The 17,835-nt window shown below is 33.0% G+C and overlaps 4 protein-coding genes and 1 long non-coding RNA gene across 7 annotated transcripts in view; 2 read left to right on the top strand and 3 right to left on the bottom strand.

Moving 5' to 3' along the window:
- The window catches only part of LOC125060237 (transcriptional regulator ATRX homolog), a 34,372-nt gene extending 22,798 nt beyond the window's left edge, over window positions 1-11,574 (bottom strand). Inside the window, exons 1-8 of one of the 3 annotated variants that reach the window (XM_047665031.1) lie at window positions 11,364-11,574; window positions 7,476-7,543; window positions 5,311-5,489; window positions 3,796-3,908; window positions 3,376-3,404; window positions 3,045-3,233; window positions 2,025-2,130; window positions 940-1,032 (exon numbers count right to left, since the gene is read on the bottom strand). In XM_047665031.1, coding sequence (XP_047520987.1) covers window positions 940-1,032; window positions 2,025-2,130; window positions 3,045-3,233; window positions 3,376-3,404; window positions 3,796-3,908; window positions 5,311-5,489; window positions 7,476-7,543 — 777 coding nt within the window. In that variant the 5' untranslated portion in view covers window positions 11,364-11,574. Of the gene's footprint in view, window positions 1-939; window positions 1,033-2,024; window positions 2,131-3,044; window positions 3,234-3,375; window positions 3,405-3,795; window positions 3,909-5,310; window positions 5,490-7,475; window positions 7,544-10,954; window positions 11,068-11,363 lie in introns of those variants that run through there. The other 2 variants (XM_047665032.1, XM_047665033.1) reach the window with 2 other exon arrangements.
- Window positions 8,129-10,631, bottom strand: LOC125060239 (myb-like protein X). The gene has a single exon (XM_047665035.1). The coding sequence runs from the start codon at window positions 10,388-10,390 to the stop codon at window positions 8,234-8,236; it is 2,157 nt and encodes a 718-aa protein (XP_047520991.1). The 5' UTR covers window positions 10,391-10,631; the 3' UTR covers window positions 8,129-8,233.
- Window positions 11,032-11,924, top strand: LOC125060244. The gene is made up of 2 exons (XR_007118818.1): window positions 11,032-11,146; window positions 11,771-11,924. It is a non-coding gene; the product is annotated as an uncharacterized LOC125060244 (long non-coding RNA).
- Window positions 11,925-15,159: 3,235 nt separating this feature from the next.
- LOC125060242 (prohibitin-2) lies at window positions 15,160-16,409 on the bottom strand. Its single transcript, XM_047665037.1, has one exon. The coding sequence runs from the start codon at window positions 16,293-16,295 to the stop codon at window positions 15,396-15,398; it is 900 nt and encodes a 299-aa protein (XP_047520993.1). The 5' UTR covers window positions 16,296-16,409; the 3' UTR covers window positions 15,160-15,395.
- Window positions 16,410-16,850: 441 nt separating this feature from the next.
- LOC125060258 (connectin-like) overlaps window positions 16,851-17,835 on the top strand; it is an 81,949-nt gene continuing 80,964 nt past the window's right edge. The window contains exon 1 of the mRNA XM_047665059.1: window positions 16,851-17,108. The gene's annotated coding sequence lies outside the window, so the exon portion shown is untranslated. The remainder of the gene's footprint in view (window positions 17,109-17,835) is intronic.

Raw genomic sequence — 17,835 nt, forward strand, 5'->3', positions numbered from 1 at the left:
ATAAAATGTATATCTATACAGTCAAGTCAAATAAGTGAGAAAACTCTATAAGTGAGAGTATATATATAGTCGATTATATATATATATATATATATGATGATATGATATATATATAGTCGATTTTTTTAAGCCGATCCAGTTATTTTGTTGGATTTATAAGATTTTTTGCAGTTAATCAAGCCGTTACTTAGAGTATCACTACATAGTATTAAACAAAGTCGCTTTCTCTGTGCCTATATATGCTTAAATCTTTAAAAATACGCAACGGATTTTGATGCGGTTCTTTTAATAGATAGAGTGATTGAAGAGGAATGTTTATATGTATAACATCCAATAAATAGTGGAGAAATACTGTTATTTTTGAGGTATCTAATGTGATGTCGTAAATAATTAAATTTTTTCCGCTTACGATTTATCAAAATATCCAAATTTAACGCGCGGCCACGGACAGTATTATGAATAAATCAAAACTACTGGATCGATTTTAATAATATTTTCAATGAGTGACATAGGCTATATATTTTATACCCGTGCGAAGCCGGAGCAAGCCGCTAGTAAGTAATAAAATTGGAATTTGCAAATAACAAATATATCACCGAATATGCAACTTTTAAAGCCTTTTGGCAACGTTGACACGTTTGCCCCAAATCAAATATAAGAGTTTTTCCTGCAACTTCGATTTTGTTCCCTTTGGAGTAGACTCTTGGGCCGTGCGAACAGGCGCTATTAATATTTAAGTTGGCGCCTGGTAGATAGTACCAGTGACTACAGAGCTGGTGCTTTCCTCGCTCAACGAATAAGTATAGCAATACAGCGAGGAAATGCTGCCAGCGTTAAAGGTACAATGCCACAGGGACCAAACTTTAAAAAAAAATTTTTTTTTTTTTATTAAAATGTTAATTATGAACACATATTAAAGTTATTAAACATTTGTCATACCAATTTTTGCCTTTCTGTGATTCGAGCGATTCTTTCCTTCTCCTCTCGGGCCGCTTTCTTGGTGGCTTCTTCGAGTTGATTTTTACCCATAACCTGAAACACAATAACATTAATAAAAGGAAACCTACTGGTTAAACAGCTCTGTAATATTCAGATTTGCTATTTATAAATTGTAAATAAAATCAATTATTCAAACATGTAGGTGCTTTGATTTGTTTCCAAATTAATTTGGCAAAAAATATATGAATCAATGCCGAGAAAGTGAATTTTTCCTAATAATTATGTGGAAGTAAATAAATGGCGTGATTGTTTTTTTTTTTTAAGTATAAGCTACAAACAAGCCGAGGGGGGCAAATCGAGCTTATGGATACCAATTTCAGTAGGCACGTTGCTTTTGAGGGAGTATACGGTGATGAAAAGAGGTAGAAAGGATCAACACTCTCCATAGTACACTTATATGTCTCTGCGTAGAGAGAGAGAACAAGTCGACCAGTATTACATTGGTGATTGACAATTCGTCAAGCCCTACGCTGAATTTCGTCAAAAGGAAGAAGCTGGTATTTTCATCGTTTTATTTGTTGTGGAGGAAGGATCAGACATCCTTCGACCTTCAGAGTATACTCGACTTTGAGCTGGTCTAAAGGCCCCGATATGGCTAAGGTCGATTTCGCTAGCGCGTTTCAGGGTATGACGTCATTACAGAGATTCATAAGCGCACATAGTAGATGGCGCTACATTATTTTTAGCCCGTTAATTTTTACATTTGTTGCTACAACCTTTTTAGATCTGGCCCTCATATTTCTGTATCTGTTTCATCAGCCAACGTCAATCTAATAGACAAATAGTTGATCAGCCTCCTGTGCCTGACACACGCCGTCGACTTTTTGGGTCTAAGGCTAGCGGGTTTCCTCACGAAGTATTCCTTCACCGTTCAAGCGAATGTTAAATGCGCATAGACGGAAAGTCCATTGGTGCTCCGCCGTTGATCGAACCTTCGACCTCAAGGATGAGAGTCGAACGCTGAAGCCACTAGGCCAACACTGCTTTTACTGATTCCATATCATTCATCCACAAGTATTTATTACCTTACGAATATTCTTTCTTCCATGTTTATTCCGACCTTCGTTTTCCGTTTCCGAACCTGATCCATCACTGTCATCTATATTCTTTATACGTCGTCTCTTCTTTTTGCTGTGAAAAGTATATTTAGGATTATCACAAGAATATGAGATTGGTGTAACAATTATATCGAATTTAGGAGACTTTTAATAATAATAATAAAATCTTCATAACTTATTCAGGTCAGTGCATTAGAATCTGTCAAACCATTTTTCCTGTATGTAATTTGACATACTCGTTTTTGCAATATGACGACTGAACCAATGGTGATGAGTTTTGTTATAAATAGGACTTTGGTGACATCAAATTGTACGAAATTTGCTTGACTTAACTGTTTTCTTTCCTATTTATTTATTAATAAAAAATATACATTATAATATGCCACACACTTCAATCTAGTTTTAAGAAGTTTTTGAAGTTTTACTTCTTTTGGTGCGTTAGGGAAAAATGATGAGAGTAAATTGTTACGATGCGCACGCACACCGTCACAAAAAACCGACACCCTGAAGTTAGATATAGGCAACATTTTAGTTTTTTCTATTGTTAGGTCGTTTTTTCAACAAACGTTGAATAAATTTTTTGAAAACATTTTTATCTTGTTACCCCAAAGAAGTATAACTTCTAACGTTTTTTATATATATAATATTTACCTTTTTTGCTATTTATATATAATATTACCATTTATTGACAGTGCTCAAGACGAGATTATGACTTGAGATACGCTTCTAAATGTGGACCGAAGGGTCCTTAGGGTAAGACTCAATATAATCCTCAGGTTCTGTCTGTACATCTGTTACTATGTCGTTTTATATAAATAATTGTAACCATGGTAACGTACTAGACAGCGTTTTAAAAAGTTTGAATTTAAGTTAATAAAAAATAATTATTTATTACCATGTGGCTGTCATTACCAATTATTTTTTTAATACAATGAAGATGTAGATATTTAGATTAAAAAATAGTATTAATATAAAAAATAAACTCACCCATCACTAGAGCCAGAACCCTCACTATCTTCGTCCAACCGTTTATTTTTCTTCCGTTTCCTCTTAACCGTTTCTGAACCATCATCTTCCGAATCCTCGAAATCACTCATTCTGTGATCCTTTCTTCGCGAGGAACCCGCCTCCGAATCCGACGATATTGCATTCGCTTTGCGACGTTTTGATATAACACTAAAATAAAAAAATTAACGTTCATATTACGTTTTAAAATAAGGAACACCTTAATTTGGTAGTGTTGGAGATTATAAACAACACCAAGATTATAGCCAACACGGCTATTTATGTATTATTATTAAAAAATATTAAGACTTACTTTTCCTCTTCTGAATTTCCTTTATCCTCCTAGAAAAAGAAAAAAATATGTTTCATAAGAAGTTCACAAAAATCTTTCGGAAACACTGCTCTAGATAAATTTATATTTATCAAGCTTACGACATCACACACAGTCCTAAATTTACTAATTATTTTACAAAATCTAAAATGTGTGACAATTAATGCAAGCATAAGTTTCTCAAAAAAAAAATCAAATAGAAATTTAAAAAAAAAATACAACTAAAACACACACGACAATACAAGCACACATTAAAATAAAATATTTTTTTTAACATTAACATAAAATAAAATTTTCAACAAATTTCATTAAAATTAAAAAAAAAAAACTCATCAAAATATATAAAAATCAAATACATTTTTGAACAAAAGTCAGACTTCAACTTCTGGATTCTGTATTTACCTGTGAATTTAGTTCAGTTTGCGATGTCGAGGAATCACTATCACCTAATAAGTCATCTTTAGCCAATGAATCATTGTCTCCATTCAACCCAGGCACAGCGACTGATGGCAGTTCTATAAACAAAATTATTTAATTTAATATTTTGTAGGCATTCCATTCAACCAGAAACGGTTATATATATAAGAAAAATGGTCTTCGTTTGAGGCTCCTTCACGCCTAACCGCACCACTATTTTTTTAAATTCCAACGTCCCTTCATTTTTTTATTAAATTTTATGAAAATTTATACATACGGACTTCACCGTGGAAACATTCGGGGAGGCTTCCTAGAACAACATCTGTTAAAAACTCGATTTTCGAAAATTTTCAATTTTCTTAGCGGGAAGTTAAAAAGAAGAATAATAAAAATATGAAAAAATGATAATAATAATGAAACATAAAATTTTATTTATTTCCTATTTTAATTCGCCCAGCAAAGCGGGCGGGAAACGGCTAGTAGATTATAAAACCTAACAATAATCTATATATTACTGTTTGTTTGTTTTTTATATAACAGGGCGAAACGGGCAGGAGGCTCATCTGAAGTGACACCGCCGCCTATGGACGCTCACATTGCCAGAAGGCTCGCATGTGCGTGCGACCCTAAGCCGAATTCGTTCGGAAATTCTTCAACTGGGTCAATCTTAGGAAATTACTGGTTGGAACTATTGTTTTCCTCTACAAATAGCTCGCTTTAATGGAATTAATCCGGGTAAAACTCCGTGGTCACCTATATGGCATTCCATGCTTAACCTACAAAATACTATGTGCTCTCACTTAATATTATTGATAAAAATTTTAGTACTTCAGACTTCTACGTATATGATAAAACCATTTTCTATGTTATTTGATTATTACTAAAAGAAACTAAAAAAAACATCACAAATCACCAAAATACGCTATTTTCATCCTACGTTCCTGAAGATAGTAGATAAAATGATTTTGTAAGTTTTTTGAAGATCAATTAAAAGAATTACCTTATATAAAATACAATTTATTTACATTGTATACTCTTTACAATACTGGAAATCGAATCCGGGTTCTATTTATCATAACAAATCAGTTACAGTATCCTCTATAGTAAATTGTTTATTTTTATCCTAATTTTATATATTATTCATAATTGCAGTTGACCTAGGCTTGCGTTAACTGTAAGTTTCTGCGCACCACCGCTTGGAACCAGCTGCCATTCCAAGCAAGCAAGCAAGAATAACTGGCAAGAAACTTTCCTCTACTCTTTTTAATCGCAAAGTTTTGAGTCATACAAATTGAACTGAAGCAAATCAATCCCAAGGATTAGGATCATTTAAATATTCGTCAAATTTATAAAAAGCTTTATTGATTAATTTACGTTTAACGAGGGCTTTGAATTTATTTAGTGATAATTCTCTAATTTCGCTTGGGAGTTTCTTGTAAAAACGAATACAATTTCCATATAAGGAATACAATTTCCATATAAGGAATCCTATCACTTTACCTTCGCAGTCCTCATTGGCGGCAGGAGACGGAACATCTGAACTGGATTCCGGTTCCAGTAAATGCTCTTCACTGATCACTGGCACATTTGGCATTTTGGACATTCTGTACTCGTGCAGGAACTCGCGTTTTTCGGTCCGCTGACGGCGAGACCTCTTCAACGTACGGAGGTTCGTTAACCTAGACATATTAAAGTTATATATGTTAACCTCACTCGGTATTAATAATTGAGTTATCTATATATATATAATGAAAATGGTCTTCGTTTGAGGCTCAATCACGCCTAAACCACTGATCGTATCGACATGAAACTACCACCATTCGATGCGAAATTTTCGAATTTATTTTTCGAATTCTAACGTTCCTTCATTTTTTTATTGCTGTTTTACCTTTATGAAAATTTATCCATACGGAACTCACCGCGGAAACATTCGGGGAGGCTTCCTAGAACCTCTAAACGTCAACATCTGTTAAAAACTCGAGTTTCGAAATATTTCCCGCTAAGAAAATTGAATAATAAAAATATGAAAAAAAAAAAAATAATGAAACATAAAATTTATTTTAATTCGTCCAGCAAAGCGGGCGCGAAACGGCTAGTAAACAATAAAACTGAAAATACTCTATATATATAGCTATAAAGTACAACAAAAAGCCCCATGTACCAGCATATGATCACTCGATGTATTTGTATATCTATATTCACACTGTATACGTGCTAATGATAATATAAATAAATAAATAAAAAATAGTTTACTGCACAAGACGTTATGCGACAGAATTGCCATCTAAAGTTCTAATATGTAACTACTAAACTTTTTCTCGATCTCTTTTACTCTCTCTCTCAATCTTTCTCACTATAGCTCTCTTCCACCTCTCGCTTCATAGCTATTTGCTACATGCTACGTTTGCCCTTTCACACTCTCTGTCAATCGATCTCTCCCTTTTCTTCGACACAAACGCTGCACATCTTCTCGACGCTAATATTATTATTATTGCGTTTCATGCGTAAAGAAATTACCCTCATTCGCCTAAAGAAGTTTCACTTCAAAAATGAGTCCTGTTAATACTATAGCTATTAAGTTATAATAGGTTAGATGGACAAATGAATAATAATTTCTAGGGGATTAAATATCAAACGGTTAATTAAATAAGTTTGAGAACAGTAGCTTCAATATGCCTCATACAGAGATAGTACGTAGTCGGCTGGTAGACTCGCTCGTACGGTGAAGGATCCAAAAATCGATAACATATATCAGACACTTGCCATTACAATGATCAAAAAGAAACGGATGCAATCTGAGGCCCATATAGGGTTGTAGCGCCGCTGGATGAATAAATTTTGTTCAAAAAAATTCAACATTTTCAATAAAATTATATATGTACTTATATAATGAAATATTATACGTTATTGTATGTTAGAACCAGATATACCTATATCTTATCTGTTTAAAACCAAAAAGGATCATATCAATGATTTTGTTTTTTTGTGTGAAATTTGTGTAAACATTGTACTTACTTGGAACTCTACATATTGGAATTTAAGTCCAACAATATCAAAAACATAGTTAACTATAGTATTGTCTTTTATTGACATAACTTTCACACATTTGATAATAAAACAATTTTTTACCATCATTTTACATAGTTAACTGATAATATTTTGTTTAGAATCAAGATCACAAGGAAAAATATTTTCTTTTGATTTTGGTGATAATCGTCAAATAAAGACAAGATTCTACATACAATTAAAAATTAATATTGATGACTCAATTATTGTCCTAGATTTCTAGATAAGCATACACTGCAGATTTTGTTTCTCTACACAACACTTACATAGTAAAACATATTCTTCTGTGGAACACTTTCTATAAAATGGATTCACTTATATTTTGGTTAACAATACTTCCTTATTAATAAAAATGAACCCTTCACCAGTAATTTGTCTTATTTCACAAAATGTATGTATGGAACTATGGTAGCTGCAGCTTTTAATGAAATAATATAAATCATGAAAATAATACTCATATTTTAGTGTTTACATATTGCAACTTTAACAATGAACAAATGTTTACTTTGAACAAGCTTTTATTTTTACATACAGACATGCAGTCCAATTAAATCTCTTTGAAACCCGTTAATTTAATGCCAAGCCATTACTCTAGTTACCCATTTATTGCTTTATCTTCATTATTTGTATCATCACTGCTGCTGCTCGTTTTACCATTAGAATCCATCTGTAAGTTATATTTTCTTAATAAAAACTCTCATGTTGGAGAAATAAAAATACAGAATATTCTTAATATTTAATCAATTACTATTTGTAACAATATTTATCTTATAGATAGAGATAAATTAATCCTATCCTAGCACCCTGGACTGCTACTGTGACGAAAATTCTAAAATTGTTTATCATGTTACTCTTAACAGTGCAAGATCCATCTAGGAGACCTGACAATGGCCTAGTATTATTTATTAAATATAGGAGAATATAACATTTAGAAATTAGCAAAGATAAAATGTAAGCTGAATTATATATAAGAATTATTAAGAGTCCACTATAAAACATTGTACATTAAGGAAGGAAGTACACTATAATAGTGTGAGCTCAGGTGTATTGTGGCCCTTGGACGAACCCAATGATGTGCCTTAAACTACACCTTTGATCAGAATCACACTTTGGATTTATACATAGCGCTTTATACTACACCTACAAGGAAAATAAAAACAAAATCTCATTCATTCCTTTCCTTTGAATAACACAGGTAAAAAGAGAAAACGTTAATGTTAACAATGACTTAATTTCATCATCGTTAATATCATTTTCCTGCTCTTGGTGATAAACATTACTACTACTGTTCTACATTTTGATGAAAAGAGCTATGATGTATTTTCTGAGCGGGTGTAGTATAAAAGTTAATTTAAGTTTATGTAATCCTAACCTTGCTATTTTCATTTGCTCTTCTTTTAGTTAACTTGCGTTTCTTTAATTTAGTATTACTATCCCCACTAGTATTTGATTTGGATGATTCAGATCCTGATTTATTTAGCAATTCTTTTTCTGGACTGTCTCTAAGTAAATCTTCTCTTATCTTCTCATATGTTTTTTTAAGCTGTTCATCTTCTGTGTCTGAACTTGATGAAAAAAACTTTCTTTTTGTTGTACTATCAAAGAGTCTTATTTGTTTTGATTCTGGTGTCTCAATACATTCATTGTTATCAGATTGTTCTACAGAATTCTTTAACTTATCAAATAAATCACAATCTTCATTTGTTACTTTGTTGGTGATGTCTGGTGTTAATAAAACTCTGTGAGAATCCAGATTACTTTCTTTTTGTTGGACTGTATTATTACTATCAGTATCTATGCTTTTTGACTTTTTTCTAACTCTGTCTTCAATACACTTATCCTTATCAAGATTTTGTTCTATTGTTTCATTTGTATGTATAGCTTCTTTACCACTATCATTTTTGTTATTATAAGGTGAATTGTCTTTTGGGTTTTCTTTGTCAGAGTCCGAGTCACAAAGAAGTTCCTTTTTTACTGTTTCATTTACATTTCTGTTGTCATCATCAGATAGTTCTGAATCTGAGTGATGGAGTAAAGAAGTTTTACTTGCCAAGATGTCTTCATCTAGCTTTAATTTTTCTTTACCATCATTTGACTTACCACTTTGTTCACTTGGTATATCTGTTACAACAGTTGAGGATATTTCACATAATACTGTTTCATTTTGGACAATTCTTTTTAAATTTTGGGATAATAAATACTCAGGTGTCAATTTAGGCAATCTGGTAATATGTATACTAAATTTACATGGTTTGAAATTGTGTACATCTTTCGCTTTTTTCCCGTATTGTTTATAGGTTTTAAAGGTTGTTAAATTGCACTTTGAATTAATATTTTTATGCTTAGATTTCTTTTTTGGCTTAGGGTTTTTATTAAGATTGTCATCACTGTCACTTTCTATTACTACTGGTGGCAGATCTTTTGGTATTTTGTCAGGTCTTAACAGCCTATTTATGTTAACACATTTGATGTAAGTTTGTTTAGAAGAATTTGAATCTTCACTTCTGTCACTTTCATAATTACTTGTAATTGCAATATTTTCTGACTGAGATTTAAAATTGTCTTCCTCTCTTACATCATTAGACTTAATATCATCATTTTCATCTTCTGCACAAGTATCTTTATTTATTAAAGACTCCATTACATCCTCATTCAAAGATGTCTGGATAGAATTGTCAGTTCCATCATATCTATTCATTTCATTTACAGTAGAGTTCTTTTCAGGGTTGTTTTGTAGCAAATCCTGTTTTTCTATATTAGCATATGGGTTACCTTTTTTACTGGACTTTCTTTCTAATTCAATACTATTAACCTTTTTTCTATTGATTGATTTTGTACAGTCCTCCGAGCCATCTTCAGATGAACTTAGCTTTCTCTTTGTTGGATGTTTTGTATTACCTTCAGCTACAAGATTTTGACTTAGTTCATCACTATTACTACATGCAATACTACTTTTTTCATTTTCTCCACATACAACAATGCTATCATTAAATGTCACAGATTTAAATGTTTCAGAACTTGTGGATTTAGATTTTTCTTCATTTCTTTCAGCTCTCTTTCGCAATCTTAATAATTTACAATCGTAAAACACTGGATATTTGCTTGCTAGAGAAGTTGGCATTGCAGTTGCTACTACTTTGGCAGAAGTATAGTGCTTTAAATTAAACTTTTGTCGAATTTTTAGCCGCCTAGAGTTATATTCAAAATATTCGTAATTGGAGATATTTTCTGAACTACAACTTTTCCCGCTATATGCACTGCCTTGAAGTGTTTTGATTTGAGATAAAATGGTGTTGACACTGGATTCAACAGTCACAATCGATTTCTTCGACAATTCGCATAAAAGCAAAACCTTATTAGCCGCCTTTTGCACGGCTAGAGTATTTCTTAGTTTTTCTTTTTTTATCCGTTTATGTTTTAGCGTCTCAGAACGTCTTCGTAGATTAGCACCAAGCTTCACTAAATATTCCACGGCGCTACATAGCACATCGTTCACAGGCGCCGACTTCGCCATTTTACGATCCACCTTTATAATTCTTAAGTCTTAACAAGTTTTATAGTAGTAAGGCGATTAACTGCATGAAATATTTTATAAATTCATGTTTTCACATATGAATATAGGGTCAAGTATCTAAACACGCTGAATTATATATATAGCGGCAAACCAATAAGTAATTATGAACGAAATAAAAAAGTGTGTTGCCAACCAAATAGTTCAAAAACTGCTCTCGGGTCGAGACTCGAGACAACGTTTTACTAGCTTCTATTTTTAATTTATTAAAAATAGCAATATTTAAAAAAAAAGCTGAAGTTGTGTCACAAAAACTTTCCGTTTGTTTTGAATAGAATATAATGATGATAGATATTTTTCCCACGAAAAGGAAAACAAAACTAACAGTTAGACTGGTACAACTACTATTGTGGCAACACTTTTAAAAAAATATATATGAAAAAACCATAGACTACAGAGAAAAAGATACATTTTTAATTTGACGCATTACACAAATGACAAACATACACGGTACCCTACTAGCCAAATATTATATTATTAGTATTGGATTTAAAATAATTGTATTACCTTAAAAGGTTACGTATCACAGCCCCAATTATTTATTAAACATAATATTATTGATCCATTTGTCCTAGATTATACCAGCGAATCTTAGATACAACATACTACAGCAAAAAGAGTAGAGTTTGAAGTAGCAATGACGTTTATGAGAAACGTTTTGATTTTGCCGGGTTACATAGTGTGCTAGTGTGCTATACAGTAAGTACATAATATACACAACTACAATAATTATTATAAACAGCGCCCTGCGCTTATTACAATACAGAATCATAAGTGCATGCTTTTTTCTAACATAAACCAATAAGAAATATGAGTCAATATTAATTCTACCAAGCGTTTATAATTTTATACCTGAATCTTAACCCGTAACAGTAAAACAAAAAATTCTAGGTACTTGCCCATTTTTTGTACTCACCTTTCATGTAAATGGCTGAACTGCTGTTTATCAGAAGCAACACAAACAGAAACACGTTATATCTATTCATAGCCCATTTTTATTCACGAATAATAGTAAATAATATTAAAGTAAATACATTTTCCCTCGATTTGATAGAATATTCGGCGATTTTATGCAAGGCAACTTAGCTACCTATCCAAAACAGTCGTGAAAATGTTTCAAAGACAAGCTAGACCAATATCAATAGACACCGTGCTCTCTTTGCCAATTACTATCATAGGTTAGGTTAAGCTTTATTTAGCTCATAATCATCTGTAGCATTTTAAAACCAAAGACAAGCAAAAGTAACATAATGTAGCTAGACCACATTTAATTATTCTTGTTTTTTAAAATAATGTAGTTATAGTCATCATTTTAATTTCCAGATGTAAACCTGATGTAAACTTCTTACATGAAACTATTAACCATAAACTGATGTCATTGTGAATCTGTTTTGTTAGTGTCTTTTTGTCAATGTATCAAATGTAACCGAAATATTTTACTATTAATTTATCTTATTAAAACTTTATATTCTTTAAAGGTTTTGTCTTATTTCAATACCGTAGTTATAAGCTATGTAAACAAGCGTAAGTAATAGAAGCGCGGCGTTTGAGGTCGTATGTGGCACTAGATTCACTCGAAGAAAAATAGAATGTACTTGTCTTTGTTTACTGTAATACGATAATATTTATTTAAAAATAGTTAAATTTTGAGGACAAACAGCTATTTAAAGTATTCTACGTGGAACAAACTATTTTTATTACGGTAAATTAATAAACTTCTATTGTCATTTTATACAGCGATGTCCCTTAAAACTTCATAACAATTAAATCTAAATTATTATGAAGCAATTACTTTCAAAATTAAATGTTTTCATACCGTCATAGACACAAAATCATAATGTTGCACGGTGAAACTTTTACCGCGCGAGTGTTGACCTATAACGTCATTATATAATATATCTTTTTTTTTATTTTTATAAAACGGGGCAAACGGGCAGGAGGCTCACCTGATGTTAAGTGATACCGCCGCCCATGGACACTCTCAATGCCAGAGGGCTCGCGAGTGCGTTGCCGGCCTTTCAGGAATCGGTACGCTCTTTTCTTGAAGGACCCTAAGTCGAATTGGTTCGGAAATACCTCAATGGGCAGCTGGTTCCACAAAGTGGTGTTGCGCGGCAAAAACTGCTTTGAAAAACGCTCAGTTGTGGAACGGCGGACGTCGAGGTGATACGGGTGGAATTTCGTACTCTGCCTCGACGTCCCATGACGAAACTCAGCTGCAATTATTAATCCGAACAACTCCTCTGAACACTCTCCATGGTAAATGCGGTAGAAGATGCAGAGTGACCCCACATCTCTACGCAACGCCAAAGGATCAAGCCGCTCGGAAAGGGATTGGTCATCGACGATTCGAACCGCTCTGCGTTGAATACGGTCAAGTGGAAGGAGCTGGTACTGGGGAGCCCCCGCCCAGAGGTGAGAGCAGTACTCCATGTGGGGCTGAATTTGCGCTTTATATAGTTGCATGCGGTGGCCCGGAGTGAAGTACCGTCTCGCCTTGCTGAGCACACCAAGCTTTTTGGAGGCTAATTTAGCCTTTCCCTCCAAGTGACCGCGAAACTGAACGTCGTTCGATATGTCAACGCCAAGTATTCCAATGCTGGCTGTGGCTTTAAGAAGAGTGTTTTCGAAAAGAGGAGTAGCGACAAATGGTGTTTTTTTAAGCAGAAAACGCGCAAACTTGTGTCTTCTTGGGGTTAAATTGGACTAGGTTTAGTCTGCCCCAGTCTGAGACTCCATGTAGTAGAGTTTCGTACTCATCGACAACTGCCCGAGAAATACCTGCCCGGCCAGTGTAAAAAGTATCCCCAGTGCTGTCATCCGCATAGCAATGAATGTTGCTAAGTTGCAACATATCATTGATATGCAGAAGAAACAGGGTCGGGGATATAATATATCGGGACTTGAATGAGAGCTAATAAAAAAATAGTACCAAATATGTTTTAAATTCCATATGTCGAAAACTGTTAGCTTATATACATATTTCAATAGGACAAATACATAATATTATTTTCAAACAAACAATAGTTTTTGTAACCGAAGAAGACAGATTCACAGACTACAGGAATGAGATAATCATTGTTTTGACATTTATGGGATTGTGTAATGTGTAATCACAAATCTGATTTCGAGCCTTCGAGGTGAATCTGAAAAACCTATCAAACCAAAAATGTTTACCAGACATAGTATGAAAAGAAGTATAATTGTAATTGGAAGATACTTTAGTGAAGGAACAGGTCAAAGTCAAGGTTCGATATCGTCTGCGGAAGTTCCTGGTTTGAGTAATGCTGTAATTCACAAATCATCTCAGCCTGTTGGCCCAGGAGTAGATCCAAGTAAAAATGGCCCATATAAGGTTCCAGAATATTTTCTCTATGACAATATGAGTTACTTTGAAGCAGAGAAGGAGATGGCTAAATATCGCTTGCCCCAGCCTTCAGCTCTTAAGAAGGAGTAAATATAATAATTCAATAGTCTAATGTCAGATAATGTTATATATGTATAAATAAATATTAGCAGTAAAATATTTAGTGGTTTTATGTTAATTACCTAATACATTAAAACCCATTTAAGGTGTAGTATTTTACTACTTTGTGTGTTACACAAGGTTGACAATTTAAAAGTAAGGTTCAAAATAAAATTTAAGGTGTTAATATAAAAAGTTTTTATATTGGTCAAAATCTGTTGTAACAACATCGAACTACTCATATGTGGTTGTAAAAACCGATAGTTGCAACAGCCCATGACATTTGTTATTAAGTACCTTTTTTTTTAAATTTAAATATTAATCATAGAATCAGTCTTTGCGACTATAAGTAGATATGTTGAGTGCTTCTTTACATGTTAGGCGCTACTCCCAGCGGAGCCTGCCTATTCTTATTTAAACTCAGTCTGTTGGGTTGTCCTGGTCAAAAATGCCTCGCTGCTTTTTTAGTTGTCGTGTAGATTCTGGTATAGTTAGCTGTCCTGCTAGCTGATTGGGGTGCTTTTGAAGTCTTAGTTTGTAGTTATACCCATGTGTGATTATTTCTGCTTTTACCATGGGCATATTAAGAAATTCATGGACTTGTGTTGTTTTGAGACACCGTGGGGTGTTTGATATTTGCTGGAGTATGTTTTTTATAAAAGCAACTTATTGTCAATGGATAGTTTTGAATTTTGTCCCATTAGCCTGTAGAGACCCTATTTGTGGTTAATTTCGTCTTGCTTTGTTTGAATATGTGTTTTCCAGGTGAGTCTGCGGTGTAAATGCATTCCTAAATTGCGACTCTGTGTGTACTGTGTCAACTATTATAGCATCAGAAAACTTTACATTTAAAATAATTTAATTATAGCTTATTGTGATTGATTTAAAATAATTTTATTTATTTTTATAGAAACATCTGTCCATGGAAGTTTGACAGTTAAATTTCAAAACTTACAATAGAAACCTCAAACAAAATGATTGTTGTTTTGTTCAGTCTTGCGATCAACGATTCCAATACGTTTCAGTTTATTGGCCTTGGTATGAAAACGAACATACTGAATTTAGGAGTCTAAACTCATCAGCATCTCAACTATATTGCTTTAAGAATGCTCATGGTAGTCCCCCAGGGGTCCGATGTCAAAGGCATATGTTGTGTTGGAATAATATATAAATATTTAATGTCAATTGTTTTATAATAAAAAATATTTTCCTTTTCTTAAGTTAACAAAACAAATTAAACAAGCTATGATATGTTAAATCTTTTATAATCATTATGATTTACAGAACAAATACACAACTATATTATCTACACCTAAGTAACAAAAAATGCAAGTTAATAAAATTGAACCCTGATACATGTACTAAAATGCATAACTTTGTTTATATAGTAATTGAAGAAGCACTGCTTATTAAATAGGCTTCATTTTCTAGAAGAGTAGGCATTGGTTCTAGCTTATGGGCATACTCTTCCATGGCTTCCTGTTACTTCTTCTTAGTCAGTTTCTCAGACAGGTCATCAAAGGAAGGGTCTTGGAGATTGATCATTAAGCTATTACCTGGTAAGAATACCCTATTTTGTGATTGAGCAATCATTCTGGAAATGCTCTGGGCCGCTCTGATTTTACGTAACTTAAGGTAACCTGGACTCATTCCCATTGCTTTACCCAACATTTCTGCTGCCTCAGACTCTCCCTCAGCTTGTACAATTTTTTGTTGTTTTTCTTGTATAGCTCTATCCACAACAAAAGCAGCTCTTTGAGCTTCTTGCTGTGCTACCTGTTTGGCTTCAACTGCAGCAGTATATTCTTTTCCAAAGCTTAATTCAGTCAGTGAAACATCATCCAAAATTATATTGAAATCAGCAGCACGCTCAACTAATTCTCTTCTTATAAGCAATGACACTTGTTGACGTTGCGTGATTAGTTGAGAAGCATTAAATTTGGCGACAACAGATTTCAGGACTTCGTTACAAATTGATGGTAAGACCTTCTCATCGTAATCTTTACCAAGCTGTCTATACATTATTGGAAGACTATTTGAATCCGGGCGGGATAAAACACGTAGAGATATGTTAACCATTTGTAAATCTTTGGATCCTGTAGGCGAGGAAATTTTTCTAGGCCGCGATCTGATGTCAAAAATTATTGGGTATTGAAACCATGGAATACGGAAGTGCAAGCCTTCAGTCATAACGTCATTCTGAATACCTCCGATTCTGTTGAATATAATAGCACGATGGCCACCCTCGACGGTAAACAGGGATTGCGAAACGCCATAGGCTGCTGCACCGAGTACCGCTGCCACTTTTAGTCCAATGCCGAGTCCTGGAGGCCCACCTTTAGCAAACTTTCCAGCCATATCATTAAGCTTACTCTGTGCCATTTCGACGCGATTTTACAATTAGAAAAATTGGTAATAAACTATGAAAATTTATAACCTATTAATTTCGGGATTGTGCAACTTATGATTGATGGTTGAAGAATGAAGTTTGACACTGAAACTGAGCTGAGAGCTCTGAAGTCTGTACTCTGTACTCTATACAAAACCTACTCTATGAAAGTCTGCCCAAAGTGCCACAGATTATGTGGAACTAAAATCAAGTATATTTAAACAAAAATACTATTTAATTAAACTTGGTCTAGAATCAATAATTTGTTACCATGAATATAATATAAAATATTTTTAATTTTAAATGGATTAAAACATTTACTAATGAGTAAGTCATTATTATAACGATAACTATTGCCTTAATGTGCTACTAGATGTCGCCGACATTCACAATGTAAAAATATTAATTTTCTATGGTTATTGTCATAATTGATAATAATATTATGGTATTAGTACTGTATTCCCAATCAATTTAACTTTAATTATTGACTAAGGTCGTAAGTTATAATTGAGTTTAAGTCACGTTAACACGTTACGTCTTTAAGTTTTGTAACCCTTCCAACGCGGCAAAGCGCAGACGCGAAGGCGGTAAAAAATCATAGACATTTGAAAAAGCCGGCTGTCAGCGGCACGGTCGTCTCATCGCTTAAAAAAATAAAGTTAGTTTCGTGTAAAAATATCTCCTATATACCTAATTTAAAACGTGTGAAAATCATAAACAGTATTCACAATAATTGAAATATGTAACGTCGTAGTTGTTTTAATTTTAGGCAGTGATAACCAAGGAAGAAAAAATATTTTAAATCGGTAAGTTGCTCATTTTTTATTAAACACGTTTATATATGTACATAAAATAGTGGAAAAGTAACAGAATTATTAAAGTACATATTTTATAGTACTTAAAGACATCTAAAAAAATTATGTAAATAATAATGAAACTATAAAAGGTTTTTCTACAAGAAAATAATATATTTAAAGCACGGTAAAATATTACTTAGATTATTTAAATTTTAGGCAGGGATAATTTTTGATTCCTAAGTAGTTTACAATTTGAGAAAAGTTGAAGCTATAAATATTAATTTTTAGTTAGTAGTTTTACATACAATTACTTGATATATATATATATATACGTATATAAGAAATTAATTGTTTTAGGAAGGAAATTGTTGGTAGGCACCTTTACACATAATAATAGATAAATGCTTTTTGAATTAAATTACATAATTGTATTCATAGATTAAAGACATATATGTACTTTTATATAAAGGTAAATAGAAGTATAAAGAGTGCCTACACGAACTCTAATATACAATAAGCAGAATATATTTTTGGGGCACCTGTCTTTCGTGTAACGTGGTATACGAGTACACATTTGACAGTATTCGCAACAAAATTCAGCTCTATTTTTTCAGAACAGGACATCGCCATTTTTATTTGAATATTCATATTTATCGGAAATGGTTTTGTGGGGTACTCCAACAGCACGCGGGCACGTAACTTTTTATATCTAATAAGACAAATACATATGTTCCTT

This window comes from Pieris napi, chromosome 21 (assembly GCF_905475465.1).
Source record: "Pieris napi chromosome 21, ilPieNapi1.2, whole genome shotgun sequence".
NCBI lineage: Eukaryota > Metazoa > Arthropoda > Insecta > Lepidoptera > Pieridae > Pieris > Pieris napi.

What these genes read in the sequence shown, in the direction of transcription:
- LOC125060239 (XM_047665035.1), bottom strand. Translation starts at nt 10,390, where the DNA reads ATGGCGAAGTCGGCGCCTGTGAACGATGTGCTATGTAGCGCCGTGGAA.
- LOC125060242 (XM_047665037.1), bottom strand. Translation starts at nt 16,295, where the DNA reads ATGGCACAGAGTAAGCTTAATGATATGGCTGGAAAGTTTGCTAAAGGT.